Consider the following 18,466-nt stretch of genomic DNA (forward strand, 5'->3'; position numbering starts at 1 on the left):
GTTGTCCAGCAGGTAGTGTAGATTTCACAATTTGGCCCACAATTCTCTACTTAATCTTCTCTAAATGTTTTTGCAACAGTCTCCGTGGTCTGTTTGCTCTTGTCCATTCTCAGTTCACGTACAGAGATATGCCACAAAAAGGAGAGAAAAGCAGTAATTTTTTAGTTGCAATTTGAGGTTCTTACCACACATTTTCTGTTTGACTGTCATTACAAATAACTTTGTCCCTCTTAAAGATAGTCCTTCTTAAAGGTTAAACCTTTATAGAAAGTTAGAGCAGTCTAAAACAGAGCCAGGGAGGGAGCAAACAGTTAAGCATCATGGCTGCAAAGGGGCCTGTACTAAAACTGAGGCACCTGGAGCAGTAGTCTTGATGCTTACTAGATCAGGAAATTCTGATATAAATGGGAAAATAATGTTTGAGGAGTGGCAGTGGACAAGCAGGAAGGTATGTAGGGGCAGATATGTTTTCAGGGTGGGAAACAAAAGGTCAAGCTTCCCTTGGAAAGTAAGGCAGAGAAAGAAGTGGGTCTGAGAATATGCTAGCTGCACACAGCTTTCAAGCTTCTGACTGTTCATGGGGTTTTCACTTACAGTGCATCCATGCTGTGTGGTGCAGTGCTGTTCTAGCAACTTGCAAGTCAGGTGGGGTATCCGTGCAGGATTGCCAGGCAGAGAGAAAAGCTGGGGTCCCTACAACCAGGGCACAAAGTCGGTACGAAGCACATCTGCTGGTTAGCTCTGCTGTTCTCTGGGCTAACTAGGATGCAGCAAGCTGCTGACCTGGCTAATCTGCCAAGTTTGGAGCTCATTCTTTTAATTTGCTGTGGGTGGGAGTTCCTGCAGGCCATTCTACTGCATGTTGCACACCTTCCCATAGCAAATTTTTCCTTAACTAAGAATACATCGCCACATGGTGTGGATGATATGGGGTCAGTGTGCTTTCTCAGATGAGACTAACAAACTACACTGCATATTAATGTTCTGATATCTGCTCTACAACTTGCATATAACTTGCTGTGAGAAAAGAGTTTAAAAATGTGGAGGAAGGCACTAAGATGACTGTTGGCTCTTAGGATCTTCCGAGAAATGTATTACACTTTCTTTTGTGATAAATCTTTATGCTCAGTGACAGAGCAGCGTGGTTTGGAATAGCATGGTTTATTGAAACAGTTTGTAGCTTTGTGTTGCAGAATCAGAAAACAGCAAACTAACATGGGACTGCCAGTATGTTTAGTTTTGTTTGTAGATGTTTGTGTAGATGATTTGTTTACAGGAGTTGTCTTACAGATCAACAATGCAGGATGTATGGTGAATAACAGAGAATTAACTGAAGATGGACTTGAAAAAAACTTTGCAACAAACACTTTGGGTGAGTATTGAAGGCTTAGTTATGAAAGATACTTATTTTGGTTACAGAAGCGTGTTTTTACAGCTGAGTTCATGAGATACATATTCCTGTTCAAAGAGGGATCATACCATTGCTGTGCCAGGAAAGGAGCAGGAAAGGAAAAGAAGAAATATTACAGCTTGTTTGGAGTGTCACTTTTTAATTTCTCCATTTTTCAGTTGTTCTCATATCAGTGCCTTTACTTATCGTAGTGGCAGTGAATAAATGCAGATAAGATTTAATTAAATTGATTCTGAAATTTGCTAGGAAATTTTGTTCCGAGCAGCGCTGCTAGTGATACTCTCTTTGTAATGAGTGTGCTCCTGTGGCTTGGGTAGAGCTTGGAGCATGTTCAGATATTTAGAAGGACATTCAAATGTTCCAGTAGGCTTTGACAGTCCTGTCTGATGTGACAAAGGCACTGCATAGGAAGAATGTGCCTTATGTAGGGCCCTGGACATTCTCAAACAGATGCAACATCTAGTCAAGCGGTTGAGCAGTACCTAGTAAGTCTTAGACACCTCAGATAAAAGGGGCATATCCCATGAACTGTGCGGTGGAAGCATAAGAGGGGCAAATTAAGGGAAGCAAATGAAGGGGGAAAGGGGAGATGTGGATGAGCGGGGAAGATGGTGAGCAACGTGGAAGGTTCCTGCATAAAAGCTATGGAAAAGATGTGAGTGAACAGCCAGCCAGCAGAGAGAGGAGCTGTCTGCCACCACTGATATCTGTGGGGCTGAAAGCTGCACCTCTCGTAAAGAGAGATGTGCTTGCGTCAGTCAACAGTCCTGGCACTCTCTTTTTCCCCTCTTCCTCCATGCAAGGTAGGTGACTTTCTCAAGAGACTGTCTTTAATATATTCGGAAGTGACCTGTTAAGGAAGAGCTGTGATGCTTTGTTTCTATGTTTTCCTTCTGTTCATCATTATCTGGGACAAGGAAGGGGGAAGCTTAGGCTATAAAGATCAGGCGTTTATAGAACTAATACGGCCTGGAAACCACTGTTGGGTTTTATTCTTAGCCTTTTTCCGGTGTTGCTTTTTTAACTCTTACTTACTTTTGAAAACTAACATTTTAGGTATAAATGTCTCATGCTTAGCTGATATGGTGCATACAGCTTGCTTTTTCTGCAAGTCTGACAACATTGAACAGACAATTCATTTGAGTATAAAGTCACAAATTTATTTTCTTCAAATTAATCTTCTGTTTCTCATGGTCAAGACTCAAAATGAATTTTATTTTGCTATGAAATTTCCCCTGGCTGAAGAAGTACGAGAACTTCTACCTTGAGAAATTTATTCACCTTAAATTAGTTTAATCCTCTTGTGGTCTTTCAAACAAAAAAACAGCAATGTGCAAAGGTGCAGCTCTTCTAGAGGGAAGCAGAATGGAACAAATACAACAGTCGGAGCATAAAGGCATGTTTTGGTTTAGTTTTAAACATTGAGGAAATTAATTGCTGAGAAACTGTACTAGTGCACCACTTGAATTAGATTTTATCACACAAGTAGAAGCAGCAAGTTCTGCTTTGCCAGCTGTAAATCAGCCTCACCAGAGATAAACAGCTGCACAGAGGAAGTTGAGTTATGGTTGTAGCAAACTAGGAAGATGCCTGTACTTATGAATGTTGCATATAGATCTCCTTCATTCATTTGAGTATCACTTGCTTCGTAACTGTATAAGAATGTCAAGGAGGTGGTTGCACATTTGAGCAGAGAAGGTAAAACAGGTAAGTCATCCTCTGTTGTCCAACTTCTGCAGAGTTCAGACAAGGACCGAGTTGTTTGCTCAGACTGGTTCTCTCTAGGCAACAATAAGGAAAAAATTTTGAAGCTTTTAGAACAGAATGGGATTTGGTTGGGCTGGAAGAGGCTGTCTGTTCAAGAGAAAGCTTCTGTGCTTGCAGGTCAGATGTATGTGAAGGACCAATGCTATCGCCAATGCAATTTTTTTTCCTTCAAAGTCAGAGATGGGGTAATAAATCATATCTGCTGGAGTCATAGTAGGAGAAAGCTGTATGGAGAAATGCCTGTCAGAGTAGGTGCTGTGTTAAGTCAGTTCCCTAAACCCTACGTACCTTTGGGTGTGCTTTTCTTTGGAGAAGTTATTTCTGTTTCAGTAACTATCTGTGGTTATAGGTTCCCAGAGAAAAACTTGGCTAAATTAGATATGGCTGGTATATGGGCTGGCTGTAAATTAGAATGTGGTCTGAGAGAACAAACTAAATTCCCCTCTCTGCCTGTTTCCTCAGAAAAGCTAAAGCCTGAAGGGTAACATGGGCTCAGGGCCTCTGTTTTAAACACCTGCAGTTGTCCCCCTCATCAGCAGCATGGAAACAATAACTCATGACTGCCTGATTTCTGCAGAAATAGGATAGAACAGGTTTTGGGTTGGTTTTTTTTGTTGTTGTTTTTTCAGATCTTCTCATGGAGGGTGTTGCTTCCATCTTTCTTTCACTGTGTGTTTCTACCCTGGATCTTAGCTCTGGTCTTGTAAAGGAGTGTGTAGGTTGTAGCTATCTAAGAATTCAAGACTCTGCACTATAACATACTTTACATGCAGGTCAGAGTCTTTGAATTCTGTATCTGGTATCTGATTAACATCTATATAAGCTGTAGAATTGCTCATTTAGGTGTCTAAAATGCTGTGGAGCTTTTAAATCCAAGCTAGGAATATTTTCCTCTTGACTGACTTAGCCTGTTTTCAACCATAGTGGATGTTCAGTTCTAATTGAACATCTGGCTTGTGAAACATACTTTATATCCTGATCTTTTCTTGGATGTGTACAGGACAAAGATGAATGCGTAAGTCCTCTGGTAAATGAATGTGTACAAAAATAATATTGGTTAGAATAGAAAGTGAACATCCCTTAATGTGAAACACCACTGACTGGCTAACTGGCTAATATCGCCGAAATAGGAGGTGCAGAGTCCTCTCTGGTGTTGTCAGAATGTACAGGTGGGTGCAGGTCATGAAAATGCAAAACGCAGGCTGATAGTTCAGGCTTTGTATGGTTTGTCTGATAGTCAAGTTCAAACTATAAACTTCTTTGAGCAGGCAGCGGCAGCCCCATCTGTGCTGGTGCCTAGCACCCTTAAAAGGGGGCTCAAGCACAAGCGCCGTTGGCTTGTTGTGGTTCTGTTGTTGCTGTCACATGAAATGTCTTGCCTTTTTTCCCCTGCTATGTCCCCAAGAAGCGTTGCTGTGATTGCTGGAGCTCAGTGAAGGTGTAGAGAGCAGAATAGCTGTGGAGCACTTAGGCTGTAGCGTGGGAGCATCAGCCAGGCACGGATCTGAAATGGCACGCTGCTGATTGAATCACACCTTCAGTATGAAACTGAGTGACTGGCTTGGGGTAACGTGGGCAGATTTCCTGGGGAGCAGCTGGCCCTGATGGGCAGATTTTATTTGTGTATCCTTTAGTTTGTGTGTTGCTGCCCTTGCGTCTCCTCCTGTGGGCTGGCCTTGTACTCAGGGTTGAATCCAGGACCTGGGCAGCAACAAGCAATCATTTCTTCTGATGAGACTTGCAGACTTCTGAGTCAACACTTTTTTTTTTTTAAATTTTATTTTATTTTACTTGTTTTAGTAAAACTCCCAACAAAGACTGTTCAAACTGGCAGTTTCAGTCATTTTGGAAAAAAAACCTGTCAGTATTGCTAGGGAAGTGGAGGCAACAGCAGCATGTTGTTATTGAAGCACTAGACATTTAGCTGAAACAATCTTTGTTCCTCTGTTTTATAGCCTGCCTCACTTTCCTTTTACTCAACACATCTTCTTGCTTGACATGGAAAAATGGCATATATGTTACATTTTTATTGCTACTTACCAGCTAAGGGGATGCTAAAACACACTCAGAAATAAATAAATGATGCTCCCAGTATGCATCTTTTCTTCAGTCTAATGTGCTCTCATGTTTTAATCATATAGCCGTATACATTTACTCTATGTGCAAGAAGAGGTAGGGCCAGGGGAAATAAGATGCTTTTCTACCGCAGTAGCAGCACAGCCCATCTATGGCAAATTGCCTAACCTGTATGGCTGCTTGTCAGTCTCTCCCCTGCACATAAACCATATCTAACTGGTGTTTCACACAGACCGGTGTTGCCTGGTGGACTGTGTTCTGAACTACTGGGAAGTCAGGCAACTTGGATACCAGCTGTCAGTCTGCCATGAGGTCAGTACCTGACCTTGGCAAGACAACCTTACCTGTGAAACACCGATTTTCTTTCTAAAGAACTTTGAGGCTTATGGATGAGAGGCGTTACGTGAAAGGGCAAGGTTGAATATAATAGCAAATTAACTAGCTATACTTAAGCCTAGGTTCTCAGGACACAGAGAAACCCTCATTGAGCTGAGCTTTGTAATTCAAGGGACACGTAAACCTTTGCTTTGTCTTTCATGGTCATTAGCTCTTCCCATACACTCAGTTATTGCTAGTGTGGTGGAATTGGTCCTCAGAGGCAGCACACTAAAATCTTCGTTCTCTATCGTGTAGTCAGGAAACAGGGATGTCTCTTACTTGGAACTGCATAAATTGAAGGCTTGAAAAGATAACCAGGTCAAGGAAGAATGTTAGTTTGTGTTCTGTTTTCTTTTTTTTTCTTTTTTTTTTTTTTTAAGACTTGGACATAAGAAAAGCAAGCCAATTTAACTGATTTTTACCAGATGAATGAGCCATTGAAATCTGTACAATAAAAGTTTTTTTGGTTTTTGTTCCCACTTTTTTCACAGTTGAAATAACACTGTTCCTCATAATACTGCAAAGCTCAGGCAGATGGAAAACTTCACTGAGCGTGGTGCTGGCTGCTTGCCCTTATCTGAATGTTAGCAGATTAAAAACCTCACCAACAATTCACCACTAATTGCCATCAAGCAAAAACTATTCTAGAATCCACTGAGACCCTTGGGTCTGCAGTAACTGCATCATCAATTAATTTGATGTTATAAACAGGTAGTGGCTTTACAGTATTACTTCTGCTGAAACTGTAATTTTCTTTATAAGTCAATTTTAAAGTACAGGTTTTGGGGTCACTTTAAATCTGCAAAGCAGATAGGAGTATGTGTTCATGTACTGTTATTATGTGTGATATCCAGTTGATTTCCAAGTCTGGAATGTATGAATCCTAAGGATTCTTCCAGGTGTTAGCAGGCTGAAGATGGGTTAAAATGCCAGCATTTTGGAAATCTGCCTTCGCAGTTTGTTTTTATTTTCTTTTAGAGCTGTTCTGTGTTTTGATCTCATGTTCTAGTACAGAAAGATTTGTAGCCTTCTGTGGGAAAGACCAGTGTCTAAAACACTGTAGACTTCTGTCCCTTGCATGGGGGTAGCTTTCACTTTGGTTGTGCTGTGGTAGAGATGGTGAAATCCACAGTCAACTAACTGGTGCAAGAACGTGCAGGGCTACCTCCCTGTGAGACCCAACAATGATGTTTTCAACAGAGTCCCCTCAGCTGCTACTTCAGGTCATGTGAAAGGTAGGCTAATTTTATTTAGGAGTTTATGAAGGAGGCTGATTTCTGTAAGTTTTTTGGGTTGTTTTTAAAAGAACTCAGTGTACAAAATGGATGTTTGTCTCCATAACAGCTCCTCATTTTCTACACTTGCATCACTGAAGTTTCACTCTGTGATTGTCAAAGCACTGAATTACTGATCATGCAGGTTGATAGAGGAGTTCACTGTATGGAGTTAAAAATGAGAGTTGTTAATTAGAGCACAATATCAGATTACTCAACTAATTGAGAAGATCTGGGAGCAAGTGGAGCAATTGCAGAATGGGCCATGAGGGAATGCATGGCGATTCCTCCTTTTTTTTTTTTTTTGAGCAAGTTAAGAGTGAAACTGAAACTTAAATGAACATTAATATGATCAGCACTTGGGAGAGAGCATGTATGAACAAAGTGTCTCCTCATTAAGTGCCATGCTCATTGTTTTTACTGGAATTACCATGTGTAATGCACAGACTGACAACCCACACTGTCTAATCTGCCATATGATGGAGATGGTTGAATGGTATGTAGTGGTGGAGTTGCTGCATCCTTATAGGACAGTATTAATTAGACTGTATTATACATGATTTCCTATTATGTGAGCTCAATTTCAAGACATAACAGAGGAATTTTTCCAAAGAAAAGCAAATGTTGAGAGGGTGTTTATCTTTAAAAGGAATTGTGAAGCAATCCCAGGAGCCTCTTTTAACTGGAGAAAACGTGGCCAGCAAATACTGCGTCAAACCTCATTGCTCAGAACAGGGCTGTAGTTGGTCCAGTAGGTTTCTCTAGTCAACTCTTCACCTCAGCAGAGCTCAGTGAGGGCAAGATGAAATGCTGTACGTGGGGGTGATAGACTGGACGGTTACTCACCCCTCTTCTGCATTCCAGCTGCTTCTGAGCAAGCTCCTGAACTCAGCTTGCTGGGCTCCTTTACGGCACAGCAAATACACCTTTATTTATTTTTTTTCCCCACGGTTACGCTGGTGGCAGTCAAGCTTTCCTTCCAAAGGCAGGAAAAGGTGATGTATAAGAGTCTGGCCTCTGTCACACAGTCATAGATGCAGGTAGCAGAGCCAGCACTGCCGTGTAGGTGTGCTCATAGCTCCCTGCCTGCTGGGTCTGAGATGCGTGTGAAAGGGAGGCTGCTGCTTGAGCCTCCGCTGTGTGAGGAATTCTAAGTAGCCTGCTCTTTTCCCCAGGCACTCAGACCTGTGCAAGAAATGGGCCGTAGTCCAGGAGAACTGTTCAGACAGAAACATCCTGCTCCCAGTTGCCCTGTGTCCCAGAGGGCTCTCTGTGCCTCTTCTGTCATGGATGCAACTGCTGGGGAACGGACACTGGGAAACATGGTGGCCTCAAGGCTGAGCATCTCCAGTTGCAGTTTACCTGCTTGAGACAAAGACACGCTTTCTCCAGAGTCCTTCAGGAATAGCGGCAGTTCTTGGGTTTTGGGGAAAAAAAGATTGTCCTTTGTTTCTGGTACAATCCCAAAGGTCCTCTCAGAGGAGGGGCAGGATCACCAAGATACCCAGTGGTTAATGCTTTCAGTGCAAGGCACATCACTGCTGATCATCACCTTTCCCTCCATGCACCTTTGTGTTCTTTCTTGGTCTTTTTAAACAATTAAAACAAAAGAAACCTCAAAAAAATCTGTACAGTTTGAACACAGTGATAATTAAGCAGTAATCACATGTGATATGCTTTACCATTTTTAACTAAGCCCTGTGGGAGGAGGTTTCTCCTTTAACAGATAAAAATGATTTTTTTCTTAAGGAAATGTACTAGAATGCTGAAGGTTCGTTTTGGAAAGGCAGATGTCCAGTACCTTGGTATTAATAAACAATTATTAGCAAAAAGATACACAATTTGGATGTTGTCTTGATTTCCTTAAGTGGGGGGAGAGGGGAATGTAGTTTCTTCTGCCAAATCAGTCTTGGTTTTCCTTGCAAGAAGTTTTTTTACTAAAAATAAGAAAATTTGCTATTTTGGTTTTATGCTGTTAATGTAATTCCTGTTTCTATAAGGACTGTGGCAGGCAATGCATGTATTTGTGGCTTCCCCTTTTTCTTAGAAATTCATTTCTGTAACGCTGCATGCTGCAATACAGCTGTGCTTGGTAAAACACGTGCCGTGAGGTGTGTGGCTGTGCCAGGTCTCTGCACTGGCTGTACTTAGCTTTCTTCCTACTTGTTTGAATGTAACTATCAAACTACATGCCAGCTTTTACGTGAATAAAAGTGTGGAGGTTTCAACTGATAATGATATATTCCAACCAGCAATGCAACTTATTAAGAAGGTGTATCTATTCTGCTATTATTGTACTAAATTTCTTGCTCAGGCTGTTCTGCCTGACAGACCAGCCCATGCAAATAAGAGGGTGCAATATCCAAGTATATTTGTTAAAGTGCCGTGGAGTTTGTGTTCCAACACTTAAAACAGGAACAATATTTGGTGAAATATTTAATAGTGGGGGAAATGAAATGCTTCAGTCTTAATGCCTGATGCATCGCATCTGTGTGTGTTTGGAGATACCAGTGTTTACCATGGGAAGCTGGGATCAAACCTGATCTTTTTTGCACTCCGTCTCAAAGCAAATGAGCAAGTGGTTTTGTGGGGCAAAAAGATGGAATGCTCCAGCTCTGTGGGATTTACTGAATTCTTAATAAACTTGAGGAAGCGAGGAGATGCTGGCTTTGCAGTTAGTTTGTGGTTTTAAATAAACACATAAACTTCTGACAAGCTGTTGTTGCTATAAGGATTTTTGGCATTGCATGTTTCTCTTATCCAGCTGGAAAACAGAACAAAACTCAGTTGTTAATGAGGCAATGTTAATGCATTCATCTTTGCATCCCTTCAGAATTAACAAATCAACATGAAGCCCCTTAAAAGTGTAAATTAATCTGCAGGGCAGTAAACCCAAGCATCATCATAGCTGGTGCATTGCAGCTCTGCCTTTAGGAGATGCAGCTTATTTAACCAAGACATGATGTTACTTTGCATCTGAAGAATCCATAGCAAATCAAAATTTAATCCAGGCTCTCAGCTTGTTCTGAAGCGATTTTTTTTTTTTTAAATATTTATTTATTTATTTGCATCGTGGCAGTCTCCCATGACAGTCAGTGGTAGTTCTTGTCCTAATGATGTCATTGTTCAGTCTCCCCCCGCCACTGCCAGGGGAGATGCACGGGCTCTCGTTATTCACTGGCAACTGCCTCTGCTTGCCTTTTCTGCGGAAGGCAGGCTGCATTTCCTCGTCTGCTGCGCATTGGCTTTGTTTGGTTTGCCAGGATTTTAAATATATTGTGTGCATATGAATGTCCCTCTGATTATATAGGGAAGATGAAGACTGCTGTGACTGCCAGGGGAACCGAACAGTTTGTTCACCAAGAATGTGATACGTTTGATTTTGGTAGCATATTTATAAACATGCTGTATTTTAACTGGGTGATCTCATTGCCTCTGTCGAAGAGAGGTTATAAGGACATGCTGAAGTCTTCATGTGTAGTGAAAAGCATGGTCTTGGTAGCTCACGGAAAAAAATACGTTTATCGCTGACATAGAACTGTTGAACTAGAGCCATTTGTGAAGAGATGAGGGGAGTACTATACTCGATGCAGAAACGCTAAACTAAATGGGGCTACATTAATTTTGGATTAAATAGAATTTTTTAAACACAGTTTAAAGGGAAAAAAATTAAAAATATTTCTGAAGAGCTAAAACCGAACAAAAATCTCAGTGTTGCACTCGAGCATCTGAAACATCAGTAGGTGTGTCTGAATCGGATACACTAGCAGTTGAACAATGTTTTGAATAACAAACTTCGCTGGTCATGGTAACAGCTGTAATGGAATATATTTGTACGGTGTGTACAAATCTGTGCTAAACGAATATTGTTAAAGTGGGGAAGGACACAGTTAAGGTTCCCCCCCAAGTAATCTTAGCTCAGCCTTGGGCACACAACACGAGTATTTTTCCCCCTAAGGATTCCTTATCTTCTGTAATAGCCGTGCTGGGGATTGAAGAGGCAGTTTTTGTGTGCCACACAAACCAAAAGTGTCAGTGTATTCTGTCAGCGATTTCACAGTGAGAAGGCAAAAATGGACGAGTCTTAAGTACATAAGCGAGGGCCTAAGAAACACAAGTGTGAAGCACCGTTTCCTTCCCTTGTTCGTGTCTCGGCATAGATACATGTATATGTGCCACACATGGAGGGGAAATGCCTTCCCTATTTCTTCACTGGCACCACCTCACCCCCATGGAAATCCATTCCTGAGCCATTTTGCCTTCAGAGTCATGCGCAGTTTGCTGTATGGGTACAATAAACATAAAAGTCTATAAAATAACTGATGTGCCTTTCGATAAGTGTGCAGCAACATGGACCACTCAAGCTGAGCTGGTGTATTACAGGTAAAGCAGCCAAAAAAATATCATAATTAAATTCAGATCAAGTTTCAGAAATAGAGAGACTTTGGGATTTGCATGGTTATAGAGGGTGGGGAGAGAAGAAAGCTTTTTTTAAAAAGAAAAGTTAATGTTGGTGCCTGTCTATCTTTTAGGTACATACGTTCTGACAACTGCCCTGCTACCCCTCCTGGAAAAAGAAGCTGATGCCAGAGTGGTGAGTGTGATGCTGTTGAAAAGTAGTCGTTTACTGTTCTTACCTTTGGGTTCGTGACAGCATTTCTTTGACTGTGTTGGAAATGCAGGATTAGTTATAATGCAGTAAGCATCTCTAGAATCCTCTTGGATTTTGCTAACAGCCACCTCCTTCTCCAAGGCAAAGCTTATGCCTGCTACTCTCAACCCTTTGTTGGAAATCAGAGTAAAACAATTCCTTTGGAAACTTTCCCTGGGGCAAGTTATCTCACCTGTAACAGGAGTATAGGCTTAAAAGAACCTTACAGATCTTGGTGTAAAGTAGGTCAGCAGGTACATTTTTTTTTAAATTAAATTTCCTAAGTTTTGTGCAGTCTCTTGCTTTGTAATTAGCTTCTATAAATGCTAAAGATATGAAATACAAATAGTGCTATTCTGCTATTTTCTTTCTCCTGATTACTTTTCAAAAGGAAGAAGCCCAAAGTTCCCTGAAGGAGTCAACACCACTTTGAATGAAAGTCACTTTCTAAAAAAAATTCTGTTACTTCCACCTCATCTCCAGGTACGCTCTGCACACGAGCACAAGCATAGTGCAAAGAGTTTGGAGAGGAATCCTGCTCCCTAGGGACTTCCAGATGCAGCCTGAAAACCACATTACATGCATGAGTGTCATTGTGGGGAGTTCCTGGTTTTGCTTTTCACTCATTTGCTTTTCACTCATTTGCTTTTCACTCATTTGCTTTTCACTCATTTGCTTTTCAGATAACTGTCTCTTCTGGGGGCATGCTAGTTCAAAAATTAAACGTATCTGACTTGCAGTCGGGAAACGGGACATTTGATGGAACTATGGTGTATGCACAAAACAAGGTACAGTCTGTGATTTTGCAAACGAAGCCCAGCATTTCTTTGCTAGGCAGCTTATACCCTCTGCTTTGCAAAAAGCCCGTTGTTCGCTGTTGCTTTCCCATTGCATCCAACCTGTGCAGAGATGCACAAGCAACAGCCTTTAGGAGTACGGTGGCATGCACTTGGGAGCACATACCATGTTGCACGGAGAGCACGGCTAGACTTGCCTTTGGTTTGATCTGCGTCTCAAGGGGGAAAACTGTCTTTAGCTGACCACCCCTTTCTGCCGGCGCAGTTCTTACCTGCACTCTGCAGCAGGCAGACGTGGTCAGGTAAAGCAGTGTAACCACTTCAAAAGCAGCCTTGTCGCCGGGATGTGGATTGCCATGGCTGTGGTGGTCTCTGACAAAATTATCCAATAAATCCAATCAGGATGAGCAAGGATATGTTTCTCCTACACATAAAGGCCCTCGTTTGATGTAGTTTATCTCCCTGGGAGCAAACTTGGTGGACAGGCTGTTTAACTTGATGCTATTCTGGCTCTTTTTGCTCTATCCTAGAGGCAGCAAGTTGTCTTGACAGAACAATGGGCAAAAGCTCACAGAAACATCCATTTCTCTGTTATGCACCCCGGCTGGGCAGACACTCCAGGTAACATCTGCTTGACGCTCTGACTGTTTTTTTTTTTTTTTTTTCTTTTCAGGATTAGTCTAAAAGCAAAGAGAAATGAAACTTTCTGGTAGATTTCTCCAACAGGTGCAGTGATTTCTTGGCTCCAAACTGGTGCTTGAAGTAGTTTTGTACCCCCTTGGTAGCTCTGTTCTGCACAGTGTCTGCTCTCTGTGTATATCCAGAGAATAATAATGGGCAATGAATGGCTCCAGCCCCGCGCAAATGCACAGCAGAGCCATAGTGCTTTAAGCCAACCTTCAAGTTACGTTTGTAGTGGGACTGTTAAACACACAGATGGAGCTTCCGCCTCTGTAAGTGCCAACATGCAGACACTGGGAATTTGCGAGGGGGCACGTAGGGAAACGGAGCGTGCACCACTGTGCAAGCCCTGTTCCTCTGCTCTTCCTCCAAACGCTTACTGCTGTCAAGAAGCAGAGTGTTTGGCCAGACAGCCCTTTGTCTGAGCTGCAGCTGTTCTTCAGTGACTGTGTCTCAGCAGGCGGGCCAGCATCAGTTACCCAGTACGCGTGTTGCGTTCCACAGTATGTTACCAGCCCCTAACACCCAAGCTTTGGATGCAGGCTAACAGTCCCATCTCTGTGTCCTTTCTAGGGAGGCAGTTTCCCAAATTTCCTTATGATGACAGAAACATTTACCCTGTCTACTTTATGCTTGAAAACTGCCCTTTCCAACTAAATATCCTAGTATTTCTTTATATTTAAAATACATTTATTTTTGCCCATCCTTAGTGGATTTCAAACTAATAAGTGATGAAGTTATCCCACCTTAAAGTTCAAGGACTCTTCAACCCCCAAAAATAAACAGCTGCAGGGGATGGGCCTTCATTCATCACCTGTTGGACAAAATAAAAAGAAACCAGAGCTTGAACGTGAATTCTGTAGTTGGTTTAGGTTCACCATGCAGTTTTTAAAGACAATGCTGCAACTGGTTTCCTAAAACTGGTGAGAAAATAAGAGCTAAAAATCCTGCTAGAATACCTGGGTTTTGGTATTTCTGTTTCCCTGTGTCTTACTTTGCAGTTTAGAATGGAATTGGCTCAGGAACCTCTCGCTGATCCCATCCTCAGCTCCTACTAGTTCTGTCCCTGTAATTTGACCCAAACAAACAACTGGTGGATCATCTGGCAGTTTAGCAGTATTCCGCCACAAGTCATCGTACTTCTAGCTACGGGGAAATGCTCTTTCTCGCTTGTAAACTCTTGAGATGCCTTCTCTTCCTCCTACACTCACAATGGCAATTTCAAGTTGCTTTTTTTATCAAAAAAAAAAAAAAAAAAAAAAAGACCACCATTCCATTGTTGTTCTCTCCAGCTGTGAGATCGTCGATGCCAGACTTCTATCAGAAGATGAAGAACACCCTGCGCACAGAGGCCCAGGGAGCCGATACTGTGGTATGGTTAGCAGTATCCTCTGAAGCGACAAAGTTACCGAGCGGCTTGTTCTTCCAAGGTAAGGCGGCAGCGTCTTACACTGCGTAGCAGCAGAGATCCCTGAGCTGCCTGAACTGTAGGATCCCCATCTGGCCTGGAAGGGCATGAAGGCTTGACCAGGCAACCTTGTTCAAAGGAGGAAGTATTTCTCAAAATCAGTCCAAGACTAAAGGTTCAAGTGAGCATTGTGCAACCAGAGAACGACTGTGTTCAGTTTTGTTCCTGCTTTTGTCCTCTAAAGTAGCTGACAGAGACATCAAAATATTTCTTTAGGGAGGGCTGATTTTTATTTTTTTTAATGAAAATGGCTGTGTGCAGGACTGTGCCAAGGGAAGGTGAATCACAGCAGTCAAACAGCATCGTTTATGATGCTGGGAAACTAGCACCCTTCTCACAGCACGCTGGGGGTTGGCTTTGCTTTGACAGGCTCTTCTTCCTACCATTCCATGCTAGTTCAAACTGCCAGTTCCCCTTTTCTCTAACCCTGGGCAGAGACTTGAGCACGGTGGCATTTTTGGCACTGTAAGCATTGGGAAAGGAAAAATAGAGCAGAGCCTTTCTTTTCTCCCAGGCCAATGAGAGGCATTTGTAGGAGCAGCTGGAAGCATAGATGTCTCAGTGGTAATGCAGGTCAGTCCAGAAGGAGAAAGGCAAAGCTCAGGGTAATTCCTTTCAGAAGCCCAGTACTTTTGGATGTGGCACTCAAATCCTGATTCGCTGAATTTCTAGGCAGAGCATGTAGGAAGTGCCGACTTTTCCGCAGTTGGGTTGACTTTGTCCCCTTCTGTCCCCTTCTGTCCCCTCCCGCACGGGGTTGGCTGACAGGTCTTTAACCAGACCTTTTTCATGTCATCTTGTGGCGCATGGAGAAACCCCACATCCCAGCTGGTCAGTCTTTGTACAACCAGGCTTTCCCTTTTTTGTGCTCCTACTGCTTTCTCCTGATCCTAGTGCTTCTGCTCAGTTGTTCTTTCTCTAGATTGTGATTGCACCAGGCTTTTGCCTTTGGCCTTTGTCTGCCCCCAGCTTTAGTAAACAGGGAACACGCCTTGGTTCTTTAGCTGTAGCTTGTGACTGTTGAGAGCTTTAGTCTTGGCGTGACCACTCTTAAGGCTGCAACAGAAGTCCTGTGTCTGTGTCCCGTGCTTAGCAAATAGTGACGAAGTCAGTTATTTCACTCTCCTACTGCCCTTTGGAAGCCACAGCTTAGTATGGGCCCTCTTCAGGCTCTTCCGGTAAAGGGCTTTGTGTGCAGGAGAACTTTACCACAGACCCTGCTTTTCTGGTCCTAGACAGCCATTTCCTGAAGCAGTCACGCCTTCCTTCCATTTCCTCTGTTCTCTTTTATTCTATTCCCTTTGAGTGCAAACCAAAGCCAGCTTTCTTTTTTTTTCCTGAGGAAAAAAAAAGGGAAGTGAGGACATGACTTGTACAGACAGAATTCTGTGCATCCACCAAAATAAATAAAAAATGTTTGACAGAGTCCTGCTTTCCAAAGACTAGAAGCATCTTCTCCGTGATGCTGAACTTGGCTTTCACACATAGTTCCCAAACTTTAGCGCAGGCTGCTGGAAGCGCTGTGATTAGGTAGGAAGCAGTTCATATTCAGTGATGGAGGAGGGAATGTTCCTCTGCCCGTGTCTCTCTCCTCAGTTTTCCATGAGCAGAGGTTATGTGGCATGTGCAGCCAGTTACAACATTTGCTCTTAAGGGAGCAAATGTCTCTGCTCCCTTAGGAAGCCTGATGGCAGCCTGATAGGTTTGCAGAGAAACCTCCTGCCCAGTGTTGAAACAGATTGTTCATTTAGTCTCAGCTGGCTACTGTGAAAATTGGACTACTAAATAGGCTGACAGTGCTGCACCAGCGCTCTGGTGGTTGCTTCATAGACATCTGAGAGCATTGTCATGAGGTTCCCAGGCTCTAGATACCATGTTCTGGGAGAGAAAAATCCCTTAGAATGGGTGGTGATACAGCTGTATTTACAGAGAGTGAGTGAGAAGTACGAGATTTGGAAAACCAAGCAAAGCATCAAATTGAGCAAATTTGGTCAGACATCTTTATGTTGGATACATGTTACTTATGGCGGTTGAGCAATTAGCCTAAGTGCTTTAGCATTTAGAGTTTAACCATTATTTTTCAGGATGAAAGTAAGCATTTTAAGATTGAAAATAATCCAAACTACGAAGTCCCAGCTGGGGAATTTGTGTAGCACTAGAAACATGATCCAGAAGGCAAGGAAAAAGCCCTGTCTCACGCTGCAAAAGCAACCTCTGCCTGCAACAACAACCCCAAGTTACTGGTCTTTGCCTGCAGGAGTTGTACTAGTGACAGGGAGCAGGCGGAACCCCACAGTAAAGCCTTCCTTTATCTAGACTGTCCCTAGCTGCAAATGAGGTCTTGCTCCCCAACCTAAGTCCTGTCGTGCTAAAGGACAATCACTCTTGTTCCAGAATACAAATGAAATCAGTTTAATTTCTGGTTTGGAAGATACGCTTAATTAACATTGTTTAGAGATACCTAGAGGGAAGCTTTCCTGGCTTCAAGACCATGAGGTGTGTTTGGGCAGTATAGAGCCTGGCAGAAAAATCTCCTTTGTGCTAGAAGAGGTAGTTAAATGTACCCATAAGGGTTATTTTGTTGTTGTTGTTGTTGTCTTCCAGACAGGCAACCTGTCCCTGCACACCTACCCCTGGCAAGCACCCACAGTCCACCGGAGGATGAGGAGAAGCTAATGGAGGTGCTGGAAGAGTTCTCCCAGAAGTTTAAATCCACTTCTCCAGGAACTTAGTGTCACTGCTGCCACAGCATAGCCACAAAGCTTCTAATTACCCAGTCAGAGAACTGCAGTGCGCCTGCTGTTGAGGGGAAGTAGGATGCCATAGGCCTGTTAAAAATAAATTGTGTTCAGGTGTTCTCACCACGGGGGAGAGCGGTGCCTGCAACATCTTTTTTTCTGCTGCCGAGAGTCTCTCCCATTGTGAATATGCACCTGCTGTCTCAAGATACAGCAAGGTTGTGTTCTTTGAATTGGAAGAAGAACTGGGAGGCATTAAAATAAAACCCAAGGCTTTGTGAAATTACCAAAAATCATTTAAAACACTCAACAGAGGGAAATGCGGAGGAGCGTGCCTTCAGTAGCCCTCGTGAAAGACTTCAGGAAAGAAGTAGTAAATGCTTTAAACAACGTTTGACCACTGCATTTGTCAGGTTGGTGGCCTCCTTCATGGCGTGAGGGTGACTGGGCTCAAAGCTGTAACTGGGAATGCAGAAACTCTCTCTTGCATTGCCTGCTTAGTTTAAATGGAAGGATTCCTCACGGCCTTCAGTTTCTGTAAATCAGTGCTGGTGTGCAAAGTGATCTGCTTCCTCGTGTTTAAACAGCAAGAATTTAGGAACGCTGCCAAATGCCTTCCACATTGCTTCATGGAGCCGGGGCTGCATATTAGCGCGTTTCTGTCAAGACACCATGAAGTAGGAGGTTTCACCACACACACCCCCCCCACACCCAGACATGGCTGGATCCAGCGCAGAAAGGGCTGCGTGGCTCCAGGCATGAAAAGAAATAACATGCTAAGCCGTTCGTGCTCACCGTTTCTGTGAAACATCAAAAGGAATTGCTTTAGCAACATGAATGGATTAAGAGGGGGAAGGGAACACTGGAGGGCGCGGGGTTTAGAGGAGAAGTCCACCTCCTGATGAGAGGGTTGCATTTTGCCTGGAACTGTTTTATTTACAGACACAGAGGATGGGATTTGTCTTACTTGACCTGTGGACATTTGAGTTATTCTCACTGTAAATCAGTAGAGAGGAAACAGGCTTTTTCACAGTGATTTACTGGATCTAGTTTAAGAAACGACACCTACAGTCCTATGTCTTTCTGCTGCTGGTGAAGACAATCAGCTCAGACGAAGACATTCAGGTGGGATTCATTTTGTCTTACATATTTCAGATATACTGCAAAGCCAAGACTATTAATAACGATAGCAGTAACACGTTTTCTTCCGAGCTGAGTGCTTGAT

General features: G+C 42.9%; 1 protein-coding gene across 1 annotated transcript in view; it reads left to right on the forward strand.

The window, feature by feature from the left end:
- DHRS12 (dehydrogenase/reductase 12) overlaps positions 1-17,252 on the forward strand; it is a 28,657-nt gene extending 11,405 nt beyond the window's left edge. The window contains exons 5-10 of the mRNA XM_086481927.1: positions 1,291-1,372; positions 11,439-11,500; positions 12,241-12,345; positions 12,885-12,975; positions 14,328-14,465; positions 17,108-17,252. Of these exons, the coding sequence (XP_086338053.1) occupies positions 1,291-1,372; positions 11,439-11,500; positions 12,241-12,345; positions 12,885-12,975; positions 14,328-14,465; positions 17,108-17,235 (606 nt within the window). The 3' untranslated portion in view covers positions 17,236-17,252. The remainder of the gene's footprint in view (positions 1-1,290; positions 1,373-11,438; positions 11,501-12,240; positions 12,346-12,884; positions 12,976-14,327; positions 14,466-17,107) is intronic.
- Positions 17,253-18,466: the final 1,214 nt, after the last annotated feature.

The sequence above is a fragment of the Leptosomus discolor genome, chromosome 1, assembly GCF_034619465.1.
Source record: "Leptosomus discolor isolate bLepDis1 chromosome 1, bLepDis1.hap2, whole genome shotgun sequence".
NCBI classification, from domain to species: Eukaryota; Metazoa; Chordata; class Aves; order Leptosomiformes; family Leptosomidae; genus Leptosomus; species Leptosomus discolor.